Source organism: Oryx dammah, unplaced genomic scaffold (genome assembly GCF_014754425.2).
Source record: "Oryx dammah isolate SB20612 unplaced genomic scaffold, SCBI_Odam_1.1 HiC_scaffold_2, whole genome shotgun sequence".
Taxonomy (NCBI): domain Eukaryota; kingdom Metazoa; phylum Chordata; class Mammalia; order Artiodactyla; family Bovidae; genus Oryx; species Oryx dammah.
Genome location: NW_024070186.1, coordinates 75,126,242 through 75,153,924, shown reverse-complemented (window position 1 = coordinate 75,153,924; position 27,683 = coordinate 75,126,242). Strand labels below are relative to the sequence as shown.

General features: G+C 40.7%; 1 protein-coding gene across 3 annotated transcripts in view; it reads right to left on the bottom strand.

The window, feature by feature from the left end:
* Nucleotides 1-19,785, bottom strand: part of SENP2 (SUMO specific peptidase 2) — a 38,977-nt gene extending 19,192 nt beyond the window's left edge. Inside the window, exons 1-12 of one of the 3 annotated variants that reach the window (XM_040252529.1) lie at nucleotides 19,471-19,524; nucleotides 18,620-18,665; nucleotides 17,579-17,634; nucleotides 14,050-14,183; nucleotides 13,335-13,401; nucleotides 11,337-11,427; nucleotides 7,552-7,720; nucleotides 5,725-5,828; nucleotides 4,393-4,487; nucleotides 3,606-3,663; nucleotides 2,891-2,954; nucleotides 771-947 (exon numbers count right to left, since the gene is read on the bottom strand). In XM_040252529.1, the coding sequence (XP_040108463.1) occupies nucleotides 771-947; nucleotides 2,891-2,954; nucleotides 3,606-3,663; nucleotides 4,393-4,487; nucleotides 5,725-5,828; nucleotides 7,552-7,720; nucleotides 11,337-11,427; nucleotides 13,335-13,347 (771 nt within the window). In that variant the 5' untranslated portion in view covers nucleotides 13,348-13,401; nucleotides 14,050-14,183; nucleotides 17,579-17,634; nucleotides 18,620-18,665; nucleotides 19,471-19,524. Of the gene's footprint in view, nucleotides 1-770; nucleotides 948-2,890; nucleotides 2,955-3,605; nucleotides 3,664-3,764; nucleotides 3,817-4,392; nucleotides 4,488-5,724; nucleotides 5,829-7,551; nucleotides 7,721-11,336; nucleotides 11,428-13,334; nucleotides 13,402-14,049; nucleotides 14,184-17,578; nucleotides 17,635-18,619; nucleotides 18,666-19,470 lie in introns of all 3 variants that reach the window. The other 2 variants (XM_040252521.1, XM_040252513.1) reach the window with 2 other exon arrangements.
* Between the last annotated feature and the right edge of the window lie 7,898 nt (nucleotides 19,786-27,683).

The following is a 27,683-nucleotide window of genomic DNA, read 5'->3' as shown; positions in this document are numbered from 1 at the left end:
TTCTACTTATTTGTTGTACAATGATCAATGAAAGGGGCATTTTAGAGAACCATAATCACTTAACAAACATTACAATGAAGGGGAGTTCCCTGGCAGTCCAGCACTTTCACTACCAGAGTCTCAGTTCCAACCCTGGTTGGGGAACTGGCATCCCATAGGCTGTGCAGCATGGCCAAAAATAAGTAAATAAAATAAAACGTTAAAAAGACAAAAATAAAAAAACTGCAACAAATCTCTTTGTAGTGTCAAACTCATACTACATAACTCAAAATACTTTAAGCTTAGAAAAAGAATCTACAGAGAATCCATTATATTCCAAGATATGTGACAATTCTGTCCACTCACATTTGCTGAAATTAATCTAACCCCTTAAGCTTCCCTGGTGGCTCAGACAGTAAAGCGTCTGCCTGCAGTGCGGGAGACCCAGGTTCAATCCCTGGGTCAGGAAGATCCTCTGGAAAAGGAAATGGCAACCCACTCCAGTATTCTTGCCTAGAAAATCTCATGGATGGAGCCTGGTAGGCTACAGTCCATGGGGTTGCAAAGAGTCGGACACGACTGAGCGACTTCATTCTGTCATTCTAGGCCACTTTTACAGATCACTAATGATCAGTGTAGCAAGTAACTGACCTCCCCTTGGGCCTGATTTCCTTCACACATACATTCCCTAGCCTGGAGAAACTCCTCAAAACAAAACATGCACTCAAGCCTTGAATAACTAAGGTTATTTAAAAACATGCCTCTTATTTGATTAACGCAAGAAACAATACCTCTGTAAGTTCAAGAAGATCATCTGTCCTTTTATCCCTTTCTTTGTTTGAGCAATTTTTTTCTTTTGTCTCAAGTATTGACATTTTCCTCCTGAGTAAGCCATTGCTTCCACTGCCCAGGCGGAGTCGGGCTGACACTTCTTCAGACAGGTCGGGTTCCAGCTGAAATCCCCTCCTCTGGTTAAAAAAAAATTCCCATATTCTACTGACATGTTTGATACTTGTACATATACACATACATAACACATGAAATATAAAACAGCACCATTATTTTGAAAGAAAAGAGAATTAGTAAATCCCCAAATGAGTAAAGTACAAAAAGCGTTATCTGCCTGTCCCTACAAGAGGGAATGAAAACTTCAAGACCTAAGGGTCACAACAAGACACCTCAATTATAAACCATGAATCAGAACATTCATCTTTTTCCCAGGAGGTAGCAAGAAAATTTGGAGAAGGCAATGGCAACCCACTCCAGTACTCTTGCCTGGAGAATCCCATGGATGGAGGAGCCTGGTAGGCTGCAGCCCATGGGGTCGCAAAGAGTGGGACACAACTGAGCAACTTCACTATCACTTTTCACTTTCATGCATTGGAGAAGGCAATGGCAACCCACTCCAGTGTTCTTGCCTGAAGAATCCCAGGGACGGAGGAGCCTGCTGGGCTGCCATCTATGGGGTCGCACAGAGTCAGATACGACTGAAGTGACTTAGCCACAGCAGCAGCAAGAAAATTATTTTCACTTCTCTTATCTCAATTAAAAATATAGTCAAAAGATATATCGAAAAATTTTAAAAAAGCAAAATATATGACCCTTAATCCTATCACTCAAAATAAACCACGGGTGGACTTCCGTGGTGATCCAGTGGTTTTAAGAATCCATCTGCCAATGCGTGGGACATGGGTTCAAATTCTGGTTCAGGAAGATCTCACATACCTCAGGGCAGCTAAGCCCCTGAGCCACAACTACTGAGCCCATGCTCGAGCATGTGAGCCACAACTGCTGAAGCCCAAGCACCCTAGAGCCTTGCTCTGCAACAAGAGAAGCCACCACAAGAAGCCTGCACACCAAAGCACCAGAACTAGAGCAGGCCCCCTGCTCACTGCATCTAGAGAAAGCCAACACACAGCAACGAAGACACAGCATAGCTAAAACTAAATAATAAAAATTGTATATTAAAAAAACCCAAAACAAAAATAAAAATAAACCACTGCTATTTTTATAGGTAAATTTGTTCTTAGTATAAAAACAGCGGACTGGTTCAAAATTGGGAAAGGAATACGTTAAGGCTGTATATTGTCACCCTGCTTATTTAACTTATATGCAGAGTACAACATGTGAAATGCTGGGCTCGATGAAGCAGAAGCTGGAATCAAATTTTTACAGGGAGAAATATCAATAACCTCAGTTATGCAGATGACACCACCCTTATGGCAGAAAGTGAGGAGGAACTAAAGAGCCTCTTGATGAAGGTGAAAGAGCAGAGTGAAAAAGCTGCCTTAAAACTCAACATTTGTAAGATTTGTAATAGTTTCAAGTAAATATGAAATCTTGAATCTGAAAAGTCCTGAACAAATATTTTCCCTAAAGATGTACGGGCTTCCTCCCAGGTAGTGCTAGTGATAAAGAACTCGCCTGCCATGCAGGAGACATAAGAGACGCAGATTCAATCCCTGGGTGCGGAAGATCCCCTGGAGGAGGGCATGACAACCCACTCCAGTATTCCTGCCTGGAGAATCCCATGAACAGAGGAGCCTAGAGGGCTACAGTCCATGGGGTCGCAAAGAGGCGGACATGACTGAAGCAACTTAGTACACACAGCACAGAGATGTAACGGTTTTAAAAAAGAATCTCTGAAAGAAGCCAGGCAACACAGATAAGGGCTGAGATGGAGCCAAATTGGTCTCTCTCACAAAGGTGGCTACTGCAGAGATAAAAATCTGGCAACTTAGAAGAAAGCCAAAGGTGTGTATCTTCAATGCTTGTTGCTTTTTTAAGAAAAATAATGAAATTAGAAATTAAAGTAACAAACATCATCTTTATTTTTCATGGGCACCAAAATTTTAATGTAAGTCACGTGAAAGAAGCAAAGGCATAAAATTTAACTAAGGTTTCTACTTACACATTCATTTTCTAGTCTGATTCCAACTGTCTTTTCTGTATCAGAAATTTTCCCCTTTGAACACCTGAGGAAAAAAACTGAGAAATTACAGACTGGATGATTTTAATCTGGTACATGTTAAACTAGTTTTAGAAATAAGATTTAATAATTAGTAACAAATATTGCCGTGAGTTTATATAGTCCTCTAAACCAAAAGTTAGCAAAATGTTTCTAAAAAGGATCAGCTCACAAGTATCTTAGGCTTTGCAGGTCTTATGGGTTCTGTCATATCATCTCAACTTTGTTTTCAATCAGCTCTAAGCAGCATGTAAATGAATGAGCATGACTGTGTCCAATAAAAATGTACTTACAAACAGGTAGACCAGATTTGGTCCATGGGCCACAGTTTACCATACTCTGCTATAAGTGGACCAGCATCTAAAATCCTAAGGCACATAGAACTGCCTTCACTGTTCATATACTTGAGATGCTGATCACTAGAGCTATCCACCACACTCACAGTCTTATCTCAGCAGCACTCACTGATGCCTCCCAACCCCTAATGTCTAGGAGAGAAGGGCACCCTCCCAAGCTAGGGTGGGCATCTTACACAAGAGCTACCTATATACCCACATATGCTGACTGACTGCCAGAGCTGAGGAGAGTTCACAGTTTCACAGATGTGGTTACTCTTAAATACAGTTTATAAAGTAAGAAAATAATGTCAGGGACTTTCCTTGCAGTCCAGTGGTTAAGACTCCACGATTCCACTGAAGGGGTCACGGGTTCAATACCTGGGTGGGGAAGTAAGATCCCACAAGCCGGGCAGTGCGGCCAAAAAAAGAAAGAAAGAAAATATGTCAAAAGAGAAGTTAGAATAAACCGAACAGTGTACCTCTTTTCACTTCTCACTGAACACAGAGGTCCCCTTGTTTCAACAACTCTATCTGTGAGAATGGTAAAAAAAAAAAAAAAAAAGTGTTTCCTTTGTTAATCAATCATATAGCTAGCATTTCACCTTACAGTCCCCAAAGTATGAAGATACTCATTTACATTGAAATGCTAAAATGGATTCCAAAGACATTAGTGTTTATACAAATTAAGTTGCTAAAAAATGTTGCATAAATCTCTTTCTCCTTTACATATAGTCTTTAGTGTAAACTGGCTAACATCTGCTTATTTAGTAAGCTATCACTTAGTATTATTTCGTGAATAGCAAGTGGAAAAAAACAAGGATATTAATATAGGAATACAACAAAACTAGTTTTAGGCTCACAAAATATATGCTACAATACAGGAGCTAGGAAGAATAATCAAGAGGTTATTTTATAGATCAGCTTTAACTTGAAATAGCTTTCTTACTAAATTACTAGTACTGGGTAAGTCAACAGCCTGGGGTCTGACAATGTTTTAAAGTTTGGTACACCATCTTTCACTAGTATGTCATTTTTCAATTTTATATGCTTTTGAACTAAGTTCAACATATTAAGGGTATTAAGATAGGGCTAAATCTGGGAACTCACATTGCTTTGGAACAAACTGAGTTGTTTTGACTCCATGACTTTGCTCTTCCCCCCAGCCTTTGGTCTTTAATGTGTCCATCTGACTTCTTTGAGAACTTAGAAACACAAAAAGTGAAGATCAGATATAAAGGGAAAATCTACTATAAGTATTCACTGTCTCTACCTGGCAAACTTCTCCAGACAAGAGTTACTGATTACCCTGAAAGGTCAACTTACAAGAGAGAGATCACAATATAGTATCATCTGAGACCAGGATAAAAGGAGTCTGATCCTGATTTTAATATTCCAGCCAAGATACCTAACCTCCAGTTTCTCTACCATAAAACTGGATGTTTTCAATGCCCAAAGCCACCTTGACTGAAAAATCTCAGAATGATAATACCCAAGTTAAAAAACGAAAGATTTTAAATGATATACTGAAATGCATCCCAAAACAACACATTAAAAGCCGAATGACAAAACCAATAGTTCATACTGCTGCTTCCGACAGTGGCTAGTCAAAATGGAAAAAAACAGAAACATTCTGACTAACTAAACTGAGCATTTTTAAGTTCACAACCAAAGTTAAAATTTCCAAATAATCCCTAGTTATTTCTGCAATCAACAAGCTAGATAGTCTTGTGACTTTTTCAACTTATTGTTATAGAGAAATCCCTCTCTGGGATCCCCCTCTGTGTATTCTCACACCACTTACTAGAATTATCAAGTAGACCTCAATCCTGAGCTCACATAATCTTTGTCCCCTTTTTACAGAGAAATAAAAGGCCAGACATCAATTCCTTCTACCATTCTCAACTATTTGGTGGACTCAGCACATTTAAGTAACATGTAGTCTTACAAGGAACATTTCTTATGACATGGGGTGACTTTAGTCTTATCTGCAGAGTGGAGAGTTTCCAACTGTGCTAAGATCCATCCACTAAGATGCCTTAGGGACAATGTGTCTTTGGAGGCAGTGGTGGGAGGAATAAGGGGAGGTAAGGGAGGAAAAAGCAGGGGAGAAGAGGAGGAGAAAGGAAGACAGAGATTGTGAGAAATGTGTGTGTTAGGGAGGCTGAAAAAACTCTCTGCTCCCTGGGAATCCAACTTCAACCAATGATTTCACTTTTCTATATCAGAGTTTCATGTAACAGTTCACTTGAACAAAGGACTCTATAGTAAACAGAAAATTATATTTTGTAAAACCACTGTTCTATATAATCCATCACTAGATACAATGTCCAAATTATAGGGTTTCTGCTCTCAGTATTAATCTCTTTTTTCAACAAGCCCTTCCCAACGATCCCCTCTCCAAAAATAAGAAAAAAAGTTGTCTTGTTAGCACATCTTTACCTTTGATGAGTTGAAGTTATAGGAGAAACAGAGTTTCCATGACCACCTTCTTTAAGTCGCTCCAATAACCTCTGGTATTTCTCTCTTTCTTCTTTTTGAACACCCTAAGTAAAATAAAGCATTTAGGTAACTGCTAGCACATCAAACCTATAATTAAATCATAAACAAAGACTAAGAGGTCAAATGCAGCTCATGAATGTTTCATTCACCAGCACATTCTTTTTTATCTCAGTGCTCTTTTAACTCCTTTAATTTTACTTACCAATTTTGTAACTTGAAAAGAGAAATCCCCCCAAAATCTGGCCCCTTTTGAAACACTGTATTAACAAATGAGAACTGTTAGTGAGCTATTCACTTCAGCCCATTTCACTCATTTCTATTATCTGCTGGACCCTGATAGCATGAGTTCTTGACAGTGGGACTGGATTAACCATAAAAAAAAGCTCAGCACAAATAATCCACTTGCATATTCAGAACATTCAACTTCCAAAATGGAACTGGTCTTACCAAAGACACCAATGACCCTCTATGGCCAGATCTAATAGACACTCTTTCAGCCCTTCTGTCACTTGACCTCTCCAGCTTCTCACCTTGCTACCCTCACCTTGCCTTCCTGGACAATAAATTCTCCTGATCTCTTGAAGACTATCTTTTCAGTCTCCAGTGAAGATTTCTTCTTCTTCCTGCCTTTAACTGTTAAGTTAAAGGTTCTGCAGATTCTGCAGATTTTCTCCTCTCACACTACATGCTCTGAGTAATCTCTCCAACTCCCTTGATTTATCCAACACCAATATGCAGAAGATTCATACATGTGTCCCTAGCCCTGTCATCTTCTCAAAACTCCCATCACACATATGCAGGGGCCTAAGGGGTATGTCTGCTTGCATGTTCCACAAGCGCTTTAACCTCCAGAGCTGAAGTCATCATCTCCCCCTAAACACCTAGGGTATCTTGGCACAAACTTATCCAAGATCGAAATCTGGGACTCAAGTTCTTCCATCTAAACTTATATCACACTTAACCAATAAAGAAGTCCTTGATAATATTACCTCACAATATTTCTAGAATACAGCCTGTATATCCCCATATATATCTTCTCAGTCCCCGAATTCTCATCTAGGAGATATTAAAGCACTTTAATACCTCAGTTCATTGCTTTCGCTGCCTACATTTTTTCTGACTACAACATTTAACGTATAAGCTCCTAGAGAACGGAGACCATATTTTATTCAATTTCGAATTGCTGGGACCCAAATAAGTATTTCTTTGATGAACTAAGTTAAGTGGTTGAGAAAACCATTTAGCAAATTACAACAGGTGATGATCTAGGGGAAATACCAGAGACAGGAATAGTTCTAAACTCTCCCAAAGTAAGTGAAGATTTCAAAAAGGAAAGGAAGATTGCTGATGAACACATCACACTAAGTGCCCTGAAAACCTAAGGAAGAAACAGACATGTACACCATTTACATTCCTTACTTAATCACAGTTATTACAGCTTATGAAAGAAACAAGTTAGAATAATTCAGGCATCTAAAAACAAAGAAATCTATAATCATATCTTTTCCTAACATGATTACTTTTCCTTTCTTTTACCTGAAAATTGACTAAATTACAATATGTATAGAATATCTCTAGAAAGATACATAGAAGTATCAAACAGGAGCCAGATACAGGAGGGAGAGTGGGAAATTTACAGCCCCTGTACATCCTTTTGAATGGATCCTTATATCTTTTGAATTTTGTACCACAGAATATATATTATTTATTGCCTCCAATCCCCAATTCCTAAAATTACTTTAAAGAGATCACGCTAAAAGGGCTTACCTCCTCCACAGTACAATGAGGACGCCTCAGACCCTTGCCACCCTCTTCAGAAATCATCTCTGTTACAACCTGCTCCTGAGGCTTCCACATTAAAGAACTCTCTGGATTGCCTTTGTTGTGGCGACGGCCACCTGGTCTTCTAGTATAGGCTTCTGGGCTCAAAGTAAAACTGAGAAAAATAAGAAAAGAAAAAACAGTTACTCCCAAACTGCTTAAATTGCTGGAGTTTAAGCTCCAGGCCATCCTGTGACTAAGCTGTCTCAGGTTAAGCTTGCTCCTGACAACTACCGTTCACAAAAATCTCTGGAGCAGAGGGCACCACAGAATTCTGTGATGGAATGTCTATTAAATGTAAATGTCTACTGAAGTTAAGATGAGCCACCAGGGCTGCCACATGGAAGCCTTTGCTTTCTTCCTCACGCCCAATTTTCCAACTGCAAATCTGGCTTCAGCTCCATGTTACACTACACACCCTCCTCTGGTACTGCACTCTTCCTTTAGTCATTTGGCACCACTGCAATTAAGTATTGGTGTGGCTCAGAGGTTAAAGCGCCTGCCTGCAATGCGGGAGACCTGGGTTCGATCCCTGGGTTGGGAAGATCCACTGGAGAAGGAAATGGCAACCCACTCCAGTATTCTTGCCTGGAGAATGCCATGGACGGAGGAGGTTGGTGGGCTAGAGTCCACGGGTCGCAAAGAGTCGGACATGACTGAGCGACTTCTTTCACTTTCACTTGTGATTGTTTAATGTCTGCAACCCACACTAAACTTTAAACTCCATGAAGACAGAGATTTCATCCTTTCACCACTGTATCCTGGTACATGAGCTAAGTCAAAAGGTACTCTATCAGTGTCTGCTGAATAGCAAACTAATGAACAATAAATTAATAAATGCTAAAGAATCAGAAGCTATGAAACCCCCACCTAGTCACTGTTGCTGGTTGACAGACCTTGCCTCTCCTGACATTACCAATAATGGAACAAACTGACATCATACCACTCCTGATACGGTATTTAACAAAGGACACAACAGGGACCTCCTTGGCAGTCCAATGGTTAAGACACCGAGCTCCCACTGCAAGGGGCATAGGCTTGATCCCTGGTTGGGGAACTAAGATCCCACATGCTTGATGGCAGGGCCAAAAAAAAGGAAAGGACACTATATCACGTAGGCAGTATCTTTACCAAAAAAAATTTGCATGATCTTAAATAAATCATGAGAAAATGTCAGACAAAATTAAGAGAGATTCTAAAAAGCAATGCTTTGTACTCTTTAAAAATATTCATGCTATTACAAAGAGAGGCTGAGGGGTTGTTCTACATTAAAGGAGATCAAAGAGACATGAAAATTAAATATAATACATGATCCTGCCTTGAATTGTGGGCCAGAAAAAATAATCTCTGTAATAGAGAAACTTAAGATTATATAATAGTATTACATCAATGTTAAATTTTCTGATTTTGGTAATCTAGGATTATATAAGTCAATGTCCTCATTCTTAGAAATAAACAGTCAAGTACTTATGATTAAAGGGGTATGAGTCTAAGCTGTACTCTCAAATGAATCAGGAAAAAAATATTATGTACATATAACACAGAATGATAAACCAAACTGGCAGAATGGTAACAACTGGTGGGTCTAGGTCAAATCTATTCACCTACAGAGTTTCAGAATACATGAAGCTAAAACTAACATAACTGGATAGGAGAAATAATCAAGTCCACAATTACAGCACAAAACATCAACACTATAGTCATCAATCATCAATAAAGTAGACCGAAAATCAATAAGACCTATAAACATTATCAGCAAAGTAACTGATATTTATAGAACACTCCACCAACAGTAGCACAATACATATTCTTCTCAATGCACACTGAATAACACCCAAACTAACATACTCTAGTACATAAACAAATGTTAACAGATTTATTTTTATTTTTCATATTTTGGCTGCACTGTACAGCATGCAGGATCTTAGTTTCCCAACCAGGGATGGAACGCATGCTGCCTGCAGTGGAAGCACAGAGTTTTAATCACGGGACTGCCAGAGAAGTCCCAAATGTTAAAACATTTAAGAGAACTGACATCATACTAAGTATATTCTCTGACCATATGAAGTTATACTAGAAATCAATAACAAGAAAATATCAGGAAAGGCCCAAATATGTGGAAATTAAACAATTCTAAATAATATTCTAAATAATTAAAATTTTAAACTTCTAAATAATCACAGGTTAAAGAGGAAGAGTATGAATGAAGAGTAAAATGAGGAGTATAGGCCTGCTGTTTTGTAGAATTAACTTTAATTTCAGCTTAACCGGTTTTCTTGTAATTACATTCAGATCATTTATCTTTGCAGGAATACTACAGTAGGTGATGATGTCTGGCTCAGTGCAATGTATCTGGAGGCCAAGACATCAGTCTGCCCACAGTAGGTGATTTAAACTTTGTTCTTCTGGTTGTGGTGTCAAGCAGGTTTCTCCATCAAACTTTTACTTACTACTTTCAGCTCAACTGATGATCCCTGTATAAATCAATTACTGTGATAGTTACAAGATGCTGATTTTCTAATTCCATCATTCCTCCTCTCACATTATATATTTATTTATTAACACATCTATATTCCTGTCGAATAAAGATGAAATAATTTGATGCTTAACTGTCCCTAAATTTTGAAGCATCCTTTAATTGCTAGCACAAGATGTTCCATGATCATTTTTTACTCTCTCTCCTAACCGACCCAGGGATCGAACCTGGGTTTCCCGCATTGCAGGCAGATGTTTTACCATCTGAGCCACCAGCGAAGCCTCCTAACCCTATAATCAGCCATTTATCCAAGTCTAGGGAGCCTTATTTTCTAAAGTTAGTGTCTCATTTTCAAACATGAGTGGATAGCCAGGGATTATCAGGTATTTGAATAAGAAAGGTAAGACCAAAATAAACCAAAGCAGGAGGAGGAATTCAAAGGAAGCAGGCAAAACAAGGAGAAGTAATTTTAAAATAATTAACAGATTAAAAAGATAAAAGTTACTGCATCTTTGTAATAAGAACTCAATGCTTGGAGAAAGAAAAAGTCATGGGGAGTACGGAGGGGGAGGATGCTTACAAATTTAAAACTATGAAGCCAAAAATATATATATGCATATATGTGTATGTATATACCATATGTATATATTTTTTTAATAAAAGATTTTTTTAAGGGCAAGGATAACAACAAAAGAGAATATATAGAAAAATTATATCAATCCATGAGGTCCAATATCCAAGCAACAGAAATTCTAAAAAGTGAGAACATAAAAAGGAGAAGAAAATTACTAATAAAATAATAATAGTTCATTGCATACATGATTTCTGCGCTGTTCTGTATGCTTATTATTCTTCAAACAAGTTTATGAGTGACAATTCTTTAAAAGGTTTTCAAGGGAATTCCCTGACAGTCCAGTGATTAATATGCCGTGCTTTCACTGTCGAGGGCCTGGGTTTGATCCCTGGTTGGGGAACTAAGGTCCCACAAGCTGCACAGCATGCCCACAAATAAAAATTAAAATAATTTAAAAAAAAAAGTTTTTCAAAATTATATAGGCATATGATACAGTAGAAAAAGTAACATGTACCTGAGTACAAGTCTCTCATCAGCTATATGATTATTTGGCAAATTACTAACCACAAAGTACTTATTTACTAAGATTACACAATAGAATAAAAGCAAAAATGCCCAGCAAGAATGAGCACTTAAAAATTACCAAGTTTCCATTTACAGAAGGGCAGAATTAACACTTACCCAAAGGAAGGCAGGACTCTGCGTGGCTGATCTCGAGTTACTGTCACTCTGATCTTTGGATAGTCACTTATTCCATTAGGAGATTTATTACCTATTTTTAAAAACCATTTGTAATTATAAAAGAAAAACACAAAGAAACCTGTGAACAGTATGTATTAGAAAAGAAAATCCATGAGCAGTCTATACAGTACAACTAAATATTTTATTTTTTTCAAATTCTGTTATTATCTAGCACAAATTTTGTAAAAGTTAAAGGAAAAGCTATAGCGTTTAATCTGTCTTTGCTCTCAGGTAAGCAGTTATAATTCATAGGAAAGCTTTACTAGTTTTGCTTGCTGGGGCTAACAAGAGGCATGAGGAATTCAATGATTATAAACTCTTTGTAATCTAGTCAAATTGAGTAAATTTTTAAAATTGTTTCTTCTTCTCAAGAAAACAGAAGTATTTTAAAATGAAAATCTGCTATGTTACTACATTTACCAGAAGTTTCCAATACCTGTGCGATGGTCACTATACTTCAGCCACATTTTCTGCTGGAGCTACTGCAGGGCCTCGGAGTGCAAAGAGACTAAAGCTGAACTTAAGTCAGTAGCAGCAAAGCTTAAACTGGCCTGCATTCCTTTGTTTGTAAAGCCTGACTTGAATCGGTGTTCAATCCTGGAGTTTTGGGTGTGTGCTGTGGCTCAGTCATGTCTGACTCTTTGTGACCCCATGGACTGTAGCCCACAGGGCTCCTCTGTCCATCTCCAGGCAAGAACATTGGAGTGGGTTGCCATGCCCTCCTCCAGGGAATCGTCCCAACCCAGGGATCCAACTGAGATGTCCCACATTGCAGGCGGAGTTGTTGGGATTCTTTAAATATTAAATAAACAAAGAAAAAATTTGGAATTCCCCAAAACATCTCCAAGCGTTTCAGATTAGAGACTGTGGATTTCTTACAAAAGAAATCTGCTCTAGGAATACCTGTGCTTCTCTCAACAGGCTCTGCATACCCACAGAAACATAGTGCTAGTACTTCAGACACAAGGTAAATCTGGCATCTCCTCCATATGTCCATTTTCTGAATGCACAATTTCTCTAAAAGCTTTTTCCCTCTTTCTCTCAAACTGTACAAGCCTATCTGTGCAGCACAGATCACAGTTATCTTCAGGACTCTGTCTTCTTCCTATTTTTTCCTGTAAGAGCATTTTATATCATATATAAAATAAATACAATTCAGTTTTGGGGTCTCAGGATGATACAGAGATTCCTAATCCACAAAACTATGAGAACTGGGAACCTTAGGTTACTCCCCAATCAGATGATGTCCCTCAAAGGCAGGGTTTTATTATTTTGCTATTTTATTATTATTTGTTTTGTTACTTTACTATTAAAGTTTTACTATTGTTATTTTGTTACTAAAGGTTTTATTACTTTGTTATTCCTGATAATTTAGCAGAGTGCCTAACATAAAGTAAGCGCTCAGGTAACATTGTTTTTTCTTTTTAATGAATAAGCCCTGATTTAAGTCACATTAAAGACATTGATAAAGCAAATAGGAATCGTAACAGTAAATTCAAAGACAATACTAAAGGAAAGCTATTGGCTTTTTAGACTATGTAGAGACAATGGCACCCCACTCCAGTACTCTTGCCTGGGAAATCCCACAGACGGAGGAGCCTCGTAGGCTACAGTCCATGGGGTCGTTAAAAGTCGGACACGACTGAGTAACTTCACTTTCACTTTTCACTTTCATGCACTGGAGAAGGAAATGGCAACCCACTGCAGTGTTCTTGCCTGGAGAATCCCAGGGACAGAGGAGCCTGGTGGGCTTTTGTCTATGGGGTCACACAGAGTCGGACACGACTGACGTGACTTAGCAGCAGCAGCAGCAGCAACAGAGACTATGTCTATGCTCTCATCCAAAGCCAAATCAGTGTTTTCTTCTCATATTCCCAAAACTCATACAAAAGAAGTGGAAGAAGGTAGGGGAAACAGAAATATTTTTGACCACCTCACCCAGTTTTAGCATGTTGCTCCAGGATCCAGAACCGGTCAGTTCAGAAGATGAAGAGTTTGAAAACACCTTGAAATCAAAAAGAATCACTTCTGTAATAACTCTTAGAATTTAAATAAGTTTTAATATGAAAAAAAAATCACTCTATTAGTAATGATTTAGTTACCTCACAGAAGAAATTTCATCAATTAGACCAAAAGTTTAATTTGTGAAGACTCACAAAATGACATAAAAAGTAACAATTGAAGATTCTTCACACATACTTAAATGAAAAAGCAGATGTAGAGTTGACCCTTGGTCAACAGAGTCTGAACTGCATGGATACAATTAAATGTGGATCTTTTCAATAGTAAATACTACAGCATTACATGATTACCGGTCGGGAATCCACGGATGCAAGACTTTAGATATGGCAGAACCACGGATCTGGAAGGCCAACTACTGAATTTTTGACTATGTGGAGAGGGGGGCCCATAACCCATACATTCTTCAGGGATCAACTCTATTAGTAATTAGGCTCTTTATAAATATTTTTTAGATGTATAATCTCTTAACCTTTAATTATTTCATTTCTATATCAAGGCTAATTAAGACATGAACATTTCAGAAAGAAGTCATTCTACACATTAATTCCTAAAAAGAGAATATTTCTAAAATTTAACTTTAAAGATTAAGTACAAAGACCAGTAGCTCCAATGAAACCTTATCCTCACTGACCTCTCCTGAAGGGACCACATTCCGTGTTCCATTACAAGCAGAAGTTACTATGGGCTTTGTGGTCAGCTGGAATGGAAATCCAAACAAGCTGGCAGCATTGTACAGACTGGTTTTCACTTGATGAATAAAGCAATCTGGAAAGCATAATATAGATTACATATACATGTAAATATAGAGTAATTAAGCTTCAAGCAAAAGAAAAATTGTATCTTATAAAAGGCCTCTCTCAATTTTTATTAGCAGTCCTGTCTTCAACCACTGAGAGAAAAAAGTACCTGTAAAAATAATTTTTCTCATATCTGAATATCTGTAATTCCAGCATTGTGATTTTGGAGCTTTTTAGTAAAGTATCTGGGAGGCTACAAAAGCATGAAATCATCACCTAGCAAATTACATACCAATTCACACACACAATAAAGGCCATAAATGACAACTTTCAAGCAATGAGTTCCCTAGAATATACACTGTAAAATAAATCTTTCCTAGAGAGATAAGGGCATAAGTTAGACAAGGTGGAGTATATAGCTACTAGGTATAGCAGAATTCTATAGGAAGCATTACCATTAACTCACTGATTTGTCCTTACCTTTCAGGCAAGTACCAATACAGCGGACCTAAACACCTTACCTAGTGCCTATTCTATCTTGGCTACATTCAGGATGGAAATTAGTAAAGTATAAGATATGTGGTTCCTAGACATCCATGATGGAAACAAGGCTAGCCTATACTGGAGAAGATGCATTGAAAGATCTCAGACTCATCCCTCCTTGTCACCAAAAGTAAAGATTACAAACTAAGTAAATAAATAAGGGTAGAGGGGGTAGATTTCAAATGCTTTCCCAACTTCCTCCTTTTAGCTCACTGTCCCTTTCTCACTTCCTATACTGCTGATTTGTTTTCTACAATTCCTTTTCTATTTCCTAATTAATGGTATTCTAAAGCACTAGCTTGAGTGCTTTAGAACCACATTCTGCTTCACAGGAAAACAGCCTGAAAGTGAAACGGTGGCTTTTAAGCATCAAGCACTCCAGAACATATAAGATATAAAATACTTTCCAGAAAAATAAGTGAATAATTTAAACAACAGGAAAGGTGTGCTAAATGGGTAAAGCAGAATCCAATTTTAAGTAATTTGTCACTACAGAATAGTTAGAAGTACCAAAATTTGCAAATGTTTTGTTTCTCATTTTAGGAATAGGAAAGAATTTCAGGTTAACCCTCTAATAATGCTGAGGGATTACACACTCTCCTGAGCTGTAAGTGGGAGAAAAAGGACTTCAGGAATTGGTACTTATCATCCAGACTGCCATCCAGACCACAGAGGGCAGGAGGTACTCTTAACATTAACAGTGGGCACAAAATGTACTGTTGAATTTTCCCACAAATTTTGTCAAAATCTGAATGTACTCCAAAATTATGTCAAAAGATTTCATATATTAAAGAAAGAGAGGAAGGTTAAAAGGTCCACTTCATCTGTAAAATGAAGATGAGACCATTTTATTTTGCTGAGACTACACTACATAGACCTCTTCAAATCCCTTTCATCTGTAAGATCGTGAGTCTGCAATTCTAAGCTCCTCCTTATTTTCATCCTTCCTTTTCTTCTCTCCAAAGCAACCAATAGATTCATAGTGTCTGATATAGAAGCCAGTGGCTACCTAAGTTTAAATTCAATTAAATTGAGTTCAGTTCCTCAGTTGCATAGCCCCACTGGGGGTGCTTAATAGCCATCAATGCAGAGAGTGGCCAGGACTGCTAGAGACCTTTACAAGCTCTGCCAGTAAGCATTGTCTGTTACCCACTGCTTCCCCCTTGGGAAGTTCCCTTCTACAGTTTCTAGTCAGAAATCTTTATATTTTGTGGAAATCAAGGAAGGAGGGAACTTTAACTTAGAAGTCCAGATAGATAACTGCCAAAATTATTGCAGGAACCTTCTCTAGTATCACTATCAAATCTTTAACCATATACAGTTATTTACATTTTTCTATAAAATTGACTCTTTTTTTTTTTTTGGCTAAACAAATAAAATTGACTCTTTTTTTTTTTTTTGGCTAAACAAATGTATTTATAAAAGGTTACTTTATATTGCTACCATTAATGTAAAGAAACCTCACTTGCCTTATAAGGAAATGAAAACACAACAATATTAAGTTCTAGATGGGCCTGTTAAAAAAGGAACAATTAGGTGGCTAGTGGTAAAGAACTCGCCTGCCAATGCAGGAGACCCCTGAGGGGAAGATCCCCTGGAGGAAGTCTTGGCAACCCACTCCAGTATTCTTGCCTGGAAAATCCCTTGGACAGAAGAGCCTGGTGAGCTACAGTCCATAGGGTCAAAAAAAAGGGTAAGATATGACTGAAGCAACTTGGCACGCAAGCAACATGTACTACCCAAGTTTTAAATACATGGTAGCATTAAATTAACATGTTTTCTGCTTAAAATAATCAGAAAGTAAAAATAACTGAAAAAAGATGCAATATTTTTATTAATATGAATAGTTTATAACATAATTAAGATGTTACTTAATGCTATGAACGTTGGATCTCCTAAAATCATCTTGTGAATTATCAGCTATCCTATGTTTTGGGAATACTGTCCTAATGAATTCAGTATAAATTCCTAATTGTCAAAGTCCTTCTGTATTTTGAACTCTCTCTTTTGTCAACTTTTTCCCTAAGTTTTATTTGCTATTTCCTGAATTCCACAACTTTCCCATACTGTTCCCTCTACCTAGAATGCTTTTCCTTCCTATTGTTCTCTGTTGATATCCCATCTTTCCTTCAAGACTCATCTCACATATTAGCTCCTTCATCAAATATTTATTCAGATTCTTAACCAGAAGAAAACTAGACAGTATTTTGTTACTACCTTTCTTGTATCATTTATCATATCCTCAGGGACATTAGTATTATTTATAATACTTGTCTTAAAACCCCCCACTATATTATCAGACACCTCCTACAATTTTAAGGTACATAAAATAGAGACCCTATCATACTCATTTTTGTATTTCCTGTGGAATCCAACACATTGCTTAACAGTAAGACAGGCTCAATAAGCACTCATTGGATTTAAATGAAATCTTAACACAGACAGGGCCACTCTTTACCTCAACTGGAGGTAGATTCAATTAACATGCATTTTTGAGAAAGAGGAAAATATTACTACAGTAGTCCCCTGTGCCTTTTCCCTCTAATCTACATCATTTACCAAACGATGTCTAGTCCTTCAGACATAGAGAAGAAAACAATTTGAGGCAGCAGCTTAGATTGATTCACTCAGCTATCTGAGCACCTTTACTTTACAGGAAGATTAGGAATTTTGAAGTGCACTTTCAACACACAGACTTATTTATCTGGAAAGATACTTAAGTCTCTGGTAATGCTGGTTACCTCTAGAGAGGATAACTGAGTAGAAGAGGGAGAAGAAAGAGACTTACGTTTCACTGTATGTACTTTTTATCTTTTGAATTTGTCCACACATATATTTTTCTTACGTAAAAAACTAACTTTTAAAATTAATATTTAATACCTAATCTTGGTCTTTTGGCTGGTATTTCATCAGTGTCCACTGTAGAAAACAGAGTGCTGAAAAAGAGAAAAGAGAGATATATATGTATATATTCATATCCACACATATCCATTTCTATAAGTAAGCTTACTATTCATACAATACACCATCTTCCATTCACTTTGTTATGAGATATTTAAGGATATAGTAGGCCTCTAGCATTTGCAGATGTAACACTATGGTTCAACTACATGAGAGAGATCCAAAACTCCCTGTAGTCTGGCTAAAATACAAACATGAAACTGACCAGAAGTCACTTACCTAGTAAAGGAATATAGGTAAAAGCTTAGGACTATGTTATTTCTTTTCTTTACAGAAATGATTTAAGAATAATTTCCTTTTGAAAGATGACACTCCCCACAAGAGAAAGTCATTTTCTACTTCACACAGAAGTAGGAAACACAAGATGACAAGATGCCTTAAAAGATAGTTCTCAGCCAGAAAAAGGTGTTATGTTTAACTACATTTTTATCATGCAAACTATATTACTAGTGATAACAAAGAATTTGGAAATTCAGGAAAATTTTTGGGCCTATGCTTCAAGAAAGTTAAAAGTTCATGGTATAATCATCTTTCTAACGATGGACTTAAAAATGGTTTACATTTAAAAGTTATTTTAGATTAAGGATGTGTGGTAAAGAACAGGATTTGATATACAAGTCACTGTTTTCCTGACCAGTAGAGGTTCATAATAAAAATAATAAAGGACAGGGGAGAGGAAATTAACATTTCTCTATTCAACAAGTAAGTAGCAAGTGCCTATCCAGATCAGCCTCTGCACAAGGCCCTTGGGACAAAATACATAAACACTACCCTTACATACCCTAAGCATCATTTTAGACAGTTTACAACTTGTTCTCAAATGATCCTTATATCAACCCTACAGAAAGGTAGAAAGAATATGTTGAAACCTTGCCCTCTCTGAAACACATGATGGAATTTTTAGTCCACAACTAATTCATCAATGACCTGCATTCTTAGACTCACATAGTAAATAATCACCTTGTTCTCTCAAGCTCCAAGAAACCACCCTCCGACTATCTTGAGGCTTAATAAATGAAATTAACATTTGATCATTAACAGTTCGGGGGATTATGTATAGAATTGGTATGGTATTTTATTCTCTAGATTAATTCTTAAAGTAGATGGTAGACACTACAAAACTGGACAAACCAACAAGCCAATGCTAAGAACAACTTTTAGTTTCCCCCAAATTTTAACTTAATTTTAGAGTATAGATTAGTGATCTTTTTGAAGAAATGAAGTACCTATCTTTTTCTCATACCCTAATGCTAAAGCACAGGAACACTCTCCCTCCCTCCCCAGCAAAACACACACACACACTAAAACGCAAAGTTTGACAGCTGCCTTCCAAACAAGACAGCTACTGCGTCTTGGTGCTAAGAGAACAGTAAGTGTAGTCAAAACGGCTTTGCGCAAACTATGAAGTTCACTTCCCTTAACTGCACTTATTGCGCACAAATGACAGTTGGGAGTGTGTTTTGTAAACAATGAGCCACACAAACACAGTATTCCCTCAATTTTTAGTTTTCAACCTAAGAGCAGCAAAATATGATAAAAACTCCATTTGTTGATAGAAACCAGCTTGGACTCTAACAAGAAAGATATTCACCATCACCGACCACTAGCCCCTTCCATCATCAGGAGTCGCATCTGCACAGCGCCGAGGAGCGACTACGTCACCGGGACACCCGCGACCCGCACCTCTAACGCCTCCGCCCAGCTACCTGTTTCTGACGAGCGGGGCCTGCCTGGATGGATCACCGCTACGCCAGCCGAACCCGGGGTGGGGGAGGGGGAGAGCCAGGCCGTGGCTCGGCCCCTTCTCTCACCTGTTCGAGCGCCGCCTCTTCAGGAGGGCCCTAGCAGAGGGCACCGGCCGGTCACAGAAACGGAAAATGGTGCCGAGTATCCTAATCAGCCATTTGTACATACCAGGCCCAAGCAGCAGCGGCGGCCGACACACCCCGAGACGCAAACCCCAGAGCTGTCGCCGCCGCTGCCGCCTTCGCTGCCTCGGCGACCGCCGCCAAAGCTCAGTCGCCGATTTGTGACGCGATCCTAGGGCCCATAGATACAACGTCCCCAGGGCTACAGGAGGCCCCCGCGGGCCCCCGCTTCTGACGTCACCTCCTCCCGCCCGACCGGAAAGCATTTTAGCCCTCAGTCTGCGCAGGCGCAATCTAGATCTCCACCTCCCTAGCCTAGCAACCCGAAAGCCTGATCCTGGCCCAATCGCTCACGAGATCATAAGGGCTGTGGGCGGGGTTTTCTCTTTGGCAGAGCCAGTCCAGAGGCTGCCCGCAGGACAAGGCCCACAGGCCGCACGTGAGGGCTCTCCAACTGAGACGGAGCGCTTCCAGGCCTGAAACCCGGGTGGTTTATCAGGAAATGTTTGAATTCACGTTAATTAACAAATGTTTACCCTACTGAAAGTGAAAGTCGTTCAGTCGTGTCTGACTCTTTGTGACCCCATGGACTATATAGTCCACGGAATTCTCTAGGCCAGAATACTGGAATGGGTAGCCTTTCCTTTTCTAATTTATCCTCCTAGGCGCCCTTTGTTTTGCACATACTTTATGCCTGGTATTTTACACGCAATCATCTTCATTTCTCCCAGCACCCGCAGGCGACGCGGAGCCTTGTGCCCATTTCTATTTTTTACTTTTTGTGCCTGTTTTTAATAAGGAAATCGAGGCATACAACGATTAAGTAATTACCTAAAGTCAAAGAGGTAGCTAGTGGTATAGCTGGAATTTGAACCGCGATCTGTGTACCAGCGCCAGTCCCTCGCCCTTGAGGTCTACTGGGAGAGATATGATTACAAATTACAATACAAGATAATTGGGTGTAAGTAAGCTACACTTCAATTAATTTTTAAAAAGATAATTGGCTGCTGTGATAAAGGTGGGTACAAAGTGCAGTAGGAACCAGAGAAAGGAAAACAGTCGGCTAGGGAAGTGAAGGACAGAACTCAAGGAAGGCTTCACAGAAACTTAAGGATGAAAAGTTACCTGCGGCCTACTAGTCTCCCTAGAGCTGACTGCTGCTGCTGCTAAGTCGCTTCAGTCGTGTCCGACTCCTAGCGACCCCATGGACTGCAGCCTACCAGGCTCCTCTGTCCATGGGATTTGCCAGGCAAGAGTACTTGAGTGGGGTGCCATTGCCTTCTCCGCCTAGAGCTGACAGGAAGTGCTAATTACTCTCCCTCTCTTTTTTAGAGGTCCTAGTTCTGGTTAATTATCTACAACAGAAAATGACCCATCCTTTTTAATGGAAAATCCAGTCCCAAATCCAGTCCCCTCCCCCAACACTCCTGAGAATCCTCAAAAGTTTTTATGTCCTACAAAAATCCTCTCTGTATGCACCTGATCCTTAATCTGATCCTCAATTAAGGTCATACTTCAGACTTACTTGAACTTCAACATGGGCACTCCTCAGTACAGCTTCATCCCTTGCTCAATAAACACTGTTCCTGGATTCCTCTGCAAGCCACCCCCTAGAGTTCCAGAACCACCAGTTACCCTCCAATGGCTACCTCCACACTGGTCTGGGGAGATGGAGGCAGTTTCTAGAGGCTAGAAGCAAATTCTAAGTGTGAACATGGGCTCCTCCTTCAATGCCCTAAAATATAGCTAACACCCGGCTGTTACAGATAATGTGGGAATAAAAGGAGAAGTGCAAAGCTGAAAAGATTTAGAAATGGCTATTACGAGGTACAGCATCTAGGGACTTCACCATCCAGAGATTAAGACTCTGCTTCCAGTGCAGAGGGGCACAGATTTCATACCTAGTCGGGGAACTAAGATCCTGCATGCCCCACAGTGCAGTAAAAAAAAAAAAGTACAGCATCTAAAGCCTACTGTCTCCCAAAATTTCATCTCTTCACTCTTCTCAGCAATTTCTGCATGTCACTAAAAGAAGATAATTGCCCTTCTACCGTTACCCCAACTCACTTCAAGGGGTACTCTCAAACTAACTCAAAAGGAGATTACCATCGGCATTATTCTGCAGGGCAGTTCAGCTGTGTCCCAACTGTACATTCCACTAAAGAAGCTGGTCTTTACTACTGCCAAACCAAAAAGACCCCTCAAGTACAGGGAAGGAATTCTCCAACACAAAAGAGCGGTCTCCATTAAAACACAAGTCAGAAAATTGCAAGCCGCTTTAGAATAGCAGCCTCTCCCAGGTTCTGGCCACCAAGATTAGAGAAACATTGGCATCAAGTCTCAGAACAGTGTAGTACAACACCACAACACAATTTTTTTTTCTTTTCCTGCCTCTTTCCCTGCACCCTCACAAACCCAATTCTGAAATGTCAGTCACCAGCCAGAAACAGTGGGAAGGCTGTGACATTACAAACTTTAGAATCTCAGGACCTCATCAGCAAATAGTAACTCTGCCAGCCCTTCCCCACACCTACAGCCCCTTGTGTCCTCCTACTTCTCTAGCCACTCTTGGAAATGGAGAAAAGGGACTGAGCCTTACAGTCGCTTCCGCCTGGGTCTCGTCGGCCGGTTGGTGCCTTTGATGTCCTGTTGTCCACGGTAGAGGTCTGGACCACTGCCCATCCACTGACCAAGGAGGGGGCTTATCCTTAACCCCAAGTCCACCACTGCCGCAGCCATTTCCAGACCCAGGAACTCTTCACCGGCGGCCCAGAGGAGAAGCCCCAAATCACATGCAGTAACGAAGATACTGACATTTCTGTCCTTGGTTTGGATAATGTGCACCCGTGGACCATCAGAGGAGCTCAACCGCATTGCTTAAGGTTTCGTACGGTTTCCTAACTGGTTACCCTAGTTTTCTAAAAAGACCCCTTCCTCGAGCGAAGCTCTCTCCTTCAAGTCTTTCCATGGCCCCTCCCCCGTCTTCCTCAAACCCTACCTCCCGTCCCCTCCCGGAACAATGAAGACCCAGCCCTCTAATCCATTCTTTAGGCTTGCAAATTTTTCCCTTTGCCAGCCTTCTCAGAGAGTTAAAAGATTTTCTCTCAACTTTGTTTCTGCTGACCCCTATCGGAACAGAGATCTGGGCCATGTAGTGGACATGGATAGGAGCCCAAAGATGAGGTATTGTTGGTTTGGGCCTGATGTGCCTAATGTCTACCATAGTTCACTACCCTGAAAATTAATTTCCTTCTTCAGACCAACTCCCCTGGTACTCAAGGAAAACGTGCCCTTCTGGTCCTGTGACTTTGCACGTGTGCTTAGTTGCTCTATCATGTCCAGCTCTTTGCAACTCCATGGATTGTAGCCTGCCAGGCTCCTCTGTCAATAGGATTTCCCAGGCAAGAAGGCTGGAGTGGGTTGCCATTTCCTTCGCCAGAGGATCTTCCCGACCCAGGGATAGAACCTGCATCTCTTGTGTCTCCTGCATTGGCAGGTGGATTCTTTACCCCTGTGCCACCTGGGAAGCCCAATGTGACTTTGATCTTATTCAATTCATCTAATAACTTTGGCCTTATTATGCTGAAAGCAAGTACAGCTTTTGTGTCCTATATTTTATCACAAAATTTGCTCACATTAACTGCAAATGGCTCGGCCTCTCTCATGTAGGGCAATAGCACCAGGTCTTACCTACGCCTACTTCCCCAACTGTAAAATAGAGTATCTGCCTCTCAGATCTGAAACCAAGTAGGGCCCTGTGGATCTCCCAGGGGTGGAGGCCTTGTCTCTCATTTCTTGTAGGCAGACTCCAGCCATTATGACCTTCCCGGAGTTCCAAAGGGCAGATTAGAGCAGTTGCTAATCAAGGGAGGAGCAGCCAAGAAATCACCTGAGGCAAGACTAAAGGGACTAGAGAAGATCTTCAAGATTAGGAAACCAACCACCTGAAATGAAGGGCATGCAGCCCTGTTCTCGCCCTAATCTTGTTAGGTGGTTTAGCCTCAAAATCTTGCCCCAAGAACTATAGCCTGCCAGTCTCCTCTGTCAGTAGGATTTCCCAGGCAAGAATACTGGAGTGGAGAGCTATATCCCTCTTCAGGGGATCTTCCAGATCCAGGGATCAAACCCTCATCTCCTGTATCTCCTGCACTATAGGGGGATTCTTTGCTGCTGAGCCACCAGGGAAGCCTATACTCTTGTCAGAGATGGGGGGGGGGTGTTGGGGGAGGGGTGCGGAGGGGGCTCATATTTATTTGGCTGTATTAGGTCTTAGCTGCAGCATGTGGGATCTTGACATCACGCATCACTGTCATGTGGGATCTCTAGTTGTGGCAGGTGAGCTCCAGAGTGAGCAGGCTTAGTTGCTTCGAGGCATGTGGGATCTTAGTTCCCCGATCAGGGATTGAACCCATGTCTCCTGCATTGCCAGGCAGATTCCTAACCGCTGGTACACCAAGGAAGTCTCGAGACCCCACCTTTGACCCACTGTTATAAAAAGTCTCATTAAGTTCTCTAGGGTTGAAACGTAGTTTTTCGAGTCAAAAACCTGGGGTATCTCCCTTTGCCTGCAAAGTAATAAAGCTATCCTTTTCTTCTTGGGCTTTTCTGGTGGCTCAGATGGTAAAGAATCTGCCTTCAGTGCAGGAGACCCAGGTTCGATCCCTGAATCAGGAAGATCCCTGGAGGAGGAAATGACAGCCCACTCCAGGATTCTTGCCTGGAAGATTCCATGGACAGAGGAGTGACCTACTACAGTTCATGGGGCTGCAAAGATTCAGACACATCTGAGCAACTATAACTTTCTACTTCACCCCAAACTGTCTTCCAAGATTTGATTCAGCATCAGTGTACAGAGAGGCCAAGCTTTCAGTAAGAGATCTGTGGGCGCATTAAATGTGTTTATGTATATAAAGAGGCTACTTCAATGCCCAGCATAGCTAAGTGCTTACTATTAATAATCTCTTCCCTCTTTTTTCCTTTCTGATAACTAATAAGTCATTTAACTTGCCAGTTCTGCACCCTATATTTCCTACACATTTGCCCCTTCCCCTCTCCAAATGTTACCAGGGCTGTTAGCCTTCAGCTATAATCCTCCCCCTTCATTGAGAGAACTAAGCTGCAGGGAAGTGTTATCTTACAGGAAGCCACCAGAAAAGAAAAACAAGAGCCCACTAAAATCTGTTAGAACCAACTAGGTCCAAGATGGTAGAAAGCCTCTAGTAGACTCTCCTTATTATGTTCATGGTAATATATTTGCGTGATAACACATCCGACAGTTGACAGTTGCTGTGGCAACAGCCAAGCAAGCCCACTGAAGGACTGAAATCCAGTGTTATAAAAAGACTGCTGTCTTCCCAAGCAGTTCTTAGATACGTCGTAAATATTCCTCCCTCTTTTTTTTTTTTTTTTTTGGCCATGCTTATAGGACCTTGTATCCCAACAACTCATACCCAATGCAGTGTAAGGGGGGAGTCTTAACCACAGGACCACCAGCTAAATCCTCCTCCTCTTCTTTACTCAGTCCCCTCCTTTGACCTCAACCCTCCTATATATGTGATATCTCAGGTAGATTGAGAAGCTGAGTCTCAAGCCAAGTTCCTGTGTCTCATTCTCTGGCCATTGATTAAAGCGTGTGCTGCTTCAGTCTCAGCATCGGTTTTGTTATTAGTCATGCGAATCCAAATAGAAAAAGAACCCTCCCCACTAAGGCAAGGGACTTTGGCTGGGCCAGAGTGCAAGTTGAGGTCTATAAGACCAACTTGGGAATGTTACCAAATCGCAAGTCCATGTGCCCGACACACAGTGAGGCCGATCAATACGAAAACATTAGTGTTTTGGACAGAGAAAGGTTTATTACAGGTCCATACAGGAGATAGGAGGCTCATGCCGTCCCATCTGAAAGTTACTGAAAGCTTTCAGCAAGCCCCTTTAAAAAGCTAAGAGGTGTGTGGTTAGTTGTTGCAACCTTCTTGGTGTCAGATCCTTTGCTCTTGAGGTTGGATCGTGGTCAGGTAACGATGTTCCTGCAAATCTCTGCCTGTTATTCTGCCCTGAAAAGAAAGGGCAAAGGTCCAAGGCCCAGTCTTCCCCCTCCAAGTTCCCAGTCCTGGTTAAGAGGAGGCAGCTCCTTCAGGGGAAGGTTCCCACACCCTGCCCAGCTGTTGTCCCTGAGGAAGCCAGGCATCCAGCCCAACTGCCCCTCAGCCTCCTCAGGCCACCCAAATGGGAGAGACCAGGTCTCACACACTGCAGCTCAGGCAGTCGGCCATTGCTACTAGGCCACAGAGACAGGGATGGGGGAGAGGTTCACCACTCCTCAAGGCGTAGGCCAAGGCTAGAGGAGGACCTTAGTGAGGGCCCTGGAGGCCTGCAGGATGCAGTCCCCAGTCCGTTCCCTGGGCCCTCCAGTTCTTCCGCTGGCCCAAGACTGTGTGAGCTGGAGGGCCTCCAGGATGAGGCCTGAATCTGCCTCTTACCTCACTCTCCACCTGATGGTCAACGCACCACTGACCCTTGGCTGAATCACTTCCCTAGTGGTGCCTCATTGACAGCTACTTGTTGACAGGGCCCACTGCAGCACTGACCAATAGCTGAGCAGGACAACTAATGGTCACTCACTGACAGATGGTTGCTTGTGGACAGGGCCTACTGTGGCGCTGAGCAAGACTTGTTGCCTAGTAATAGGGTGCAAAGTAATGAAGCCAGCAATGGCTGCCTGCTAAGGGCTGTGCTCATCTCACTCTGTTACAAGAGCACAAACCCATCAAAATCACTGTCCTTCAGGGCCTGAGCATTTCTCACACCATTGCCATAGCTGCCTCCCCTTCTCCCCTGCCCCTCTTATTTTCAGGTTTCTTTTTGTCTTTTTGTTGTTCTTCTTCTGTTACCAGTTGTTAAGGAAGGTAAATTTATATTATTGTTGTTCTTATGTATTAATGAAAATAAATTTATAACTCATGTTTCTAGTTTTCTGTTACTGAGCAACTATGGTTGAGTTGATTTTCACCAAATTTAGGAGGTTTGTCTGGAGTAAGCCTGACTTGAAATATCTGGCAACCCTAACCCTAAAATTTACTTTGGATGGCCCTAGGGAGAATATCAAAAAGAGAGACAAGTATTTCTGAAAGCAGCTGAAACTGAGGTGCAGACAGATGAGAGGAAAAGCCTGGCAAGAAATACCCTCCCAATTTAGACAGTGTGAGCTCCTCGAAGTGTTCACGATGGTTCCAAATGGTCACCCAAGTCAAAGGTCACAAGGATAGATCTTCCAAATTCCAGGGGTGAACTTTTCCATTGAGATGTTTCTTGCACAGACAACTTTATGTGCATACTCCAGGGAATAATTGTCTAATGAAGGTGCAGGATTCTCAAAAGCAATGCTTGGGAAGCCAGCTGAATAAAAATAAAAACATGATGTATGGCAGAAGCCAACACAATATTGTAAAGCAATTATCCTTTAATTAAAAAGAAATAAAAACGAAACCTGAGTCTAATAACAGTATTTTAAAAGAACAGTTTGGGACTTCCCTAGTGGTCCAGTGGTTAAGAATCCACCTTGCAATGCAGAGGAGAAAGTGATAGTTGCTCAGTCATGTACAACTCTTTGCAACACCCCATGAAAGCCTGCCAGGCTCCTCTGTCCATGGAATTCTCCAGGCAAGAATACTGGAGTGGGTTGCCATTTCCTCCTCCAGGGATCTTCCTGACCCAGGGATTGAACTCCTGCACTGCAGGCAGATTTCTTCACTATCTAAGCGACCAGGGAAGCAATGCTGGGGACACAGGTTCAATCCCTGGTCGGGAGACTAAGATGCCACACACTGTGGAGCAACCAAGCCTGCGCATAACAACTAGAAAGGCCCTGCACCTCCTCAGCAGGAGATCCTGAATGACACAACAAAGATCACCTGTGCTGCAACCAACTCAACACAGCCAAATATTTTTTTTTTTAATTTTTAAATAAAGAAAATAAAACAACGGTTTAAGGTCCAAGTAAATCTATAAAACATGGTACCAATGGACTTGAAATACTGAACATTCCTCTGAAAAAGAAATTTTTTTTTCATGAACTTTACTAAGTAAAAAACATCTTGCCTATGTCTTGCCATTGTGCATACAGGTCTTGCTAGACCAATCTCTCCTTGAAATGTTCTGAG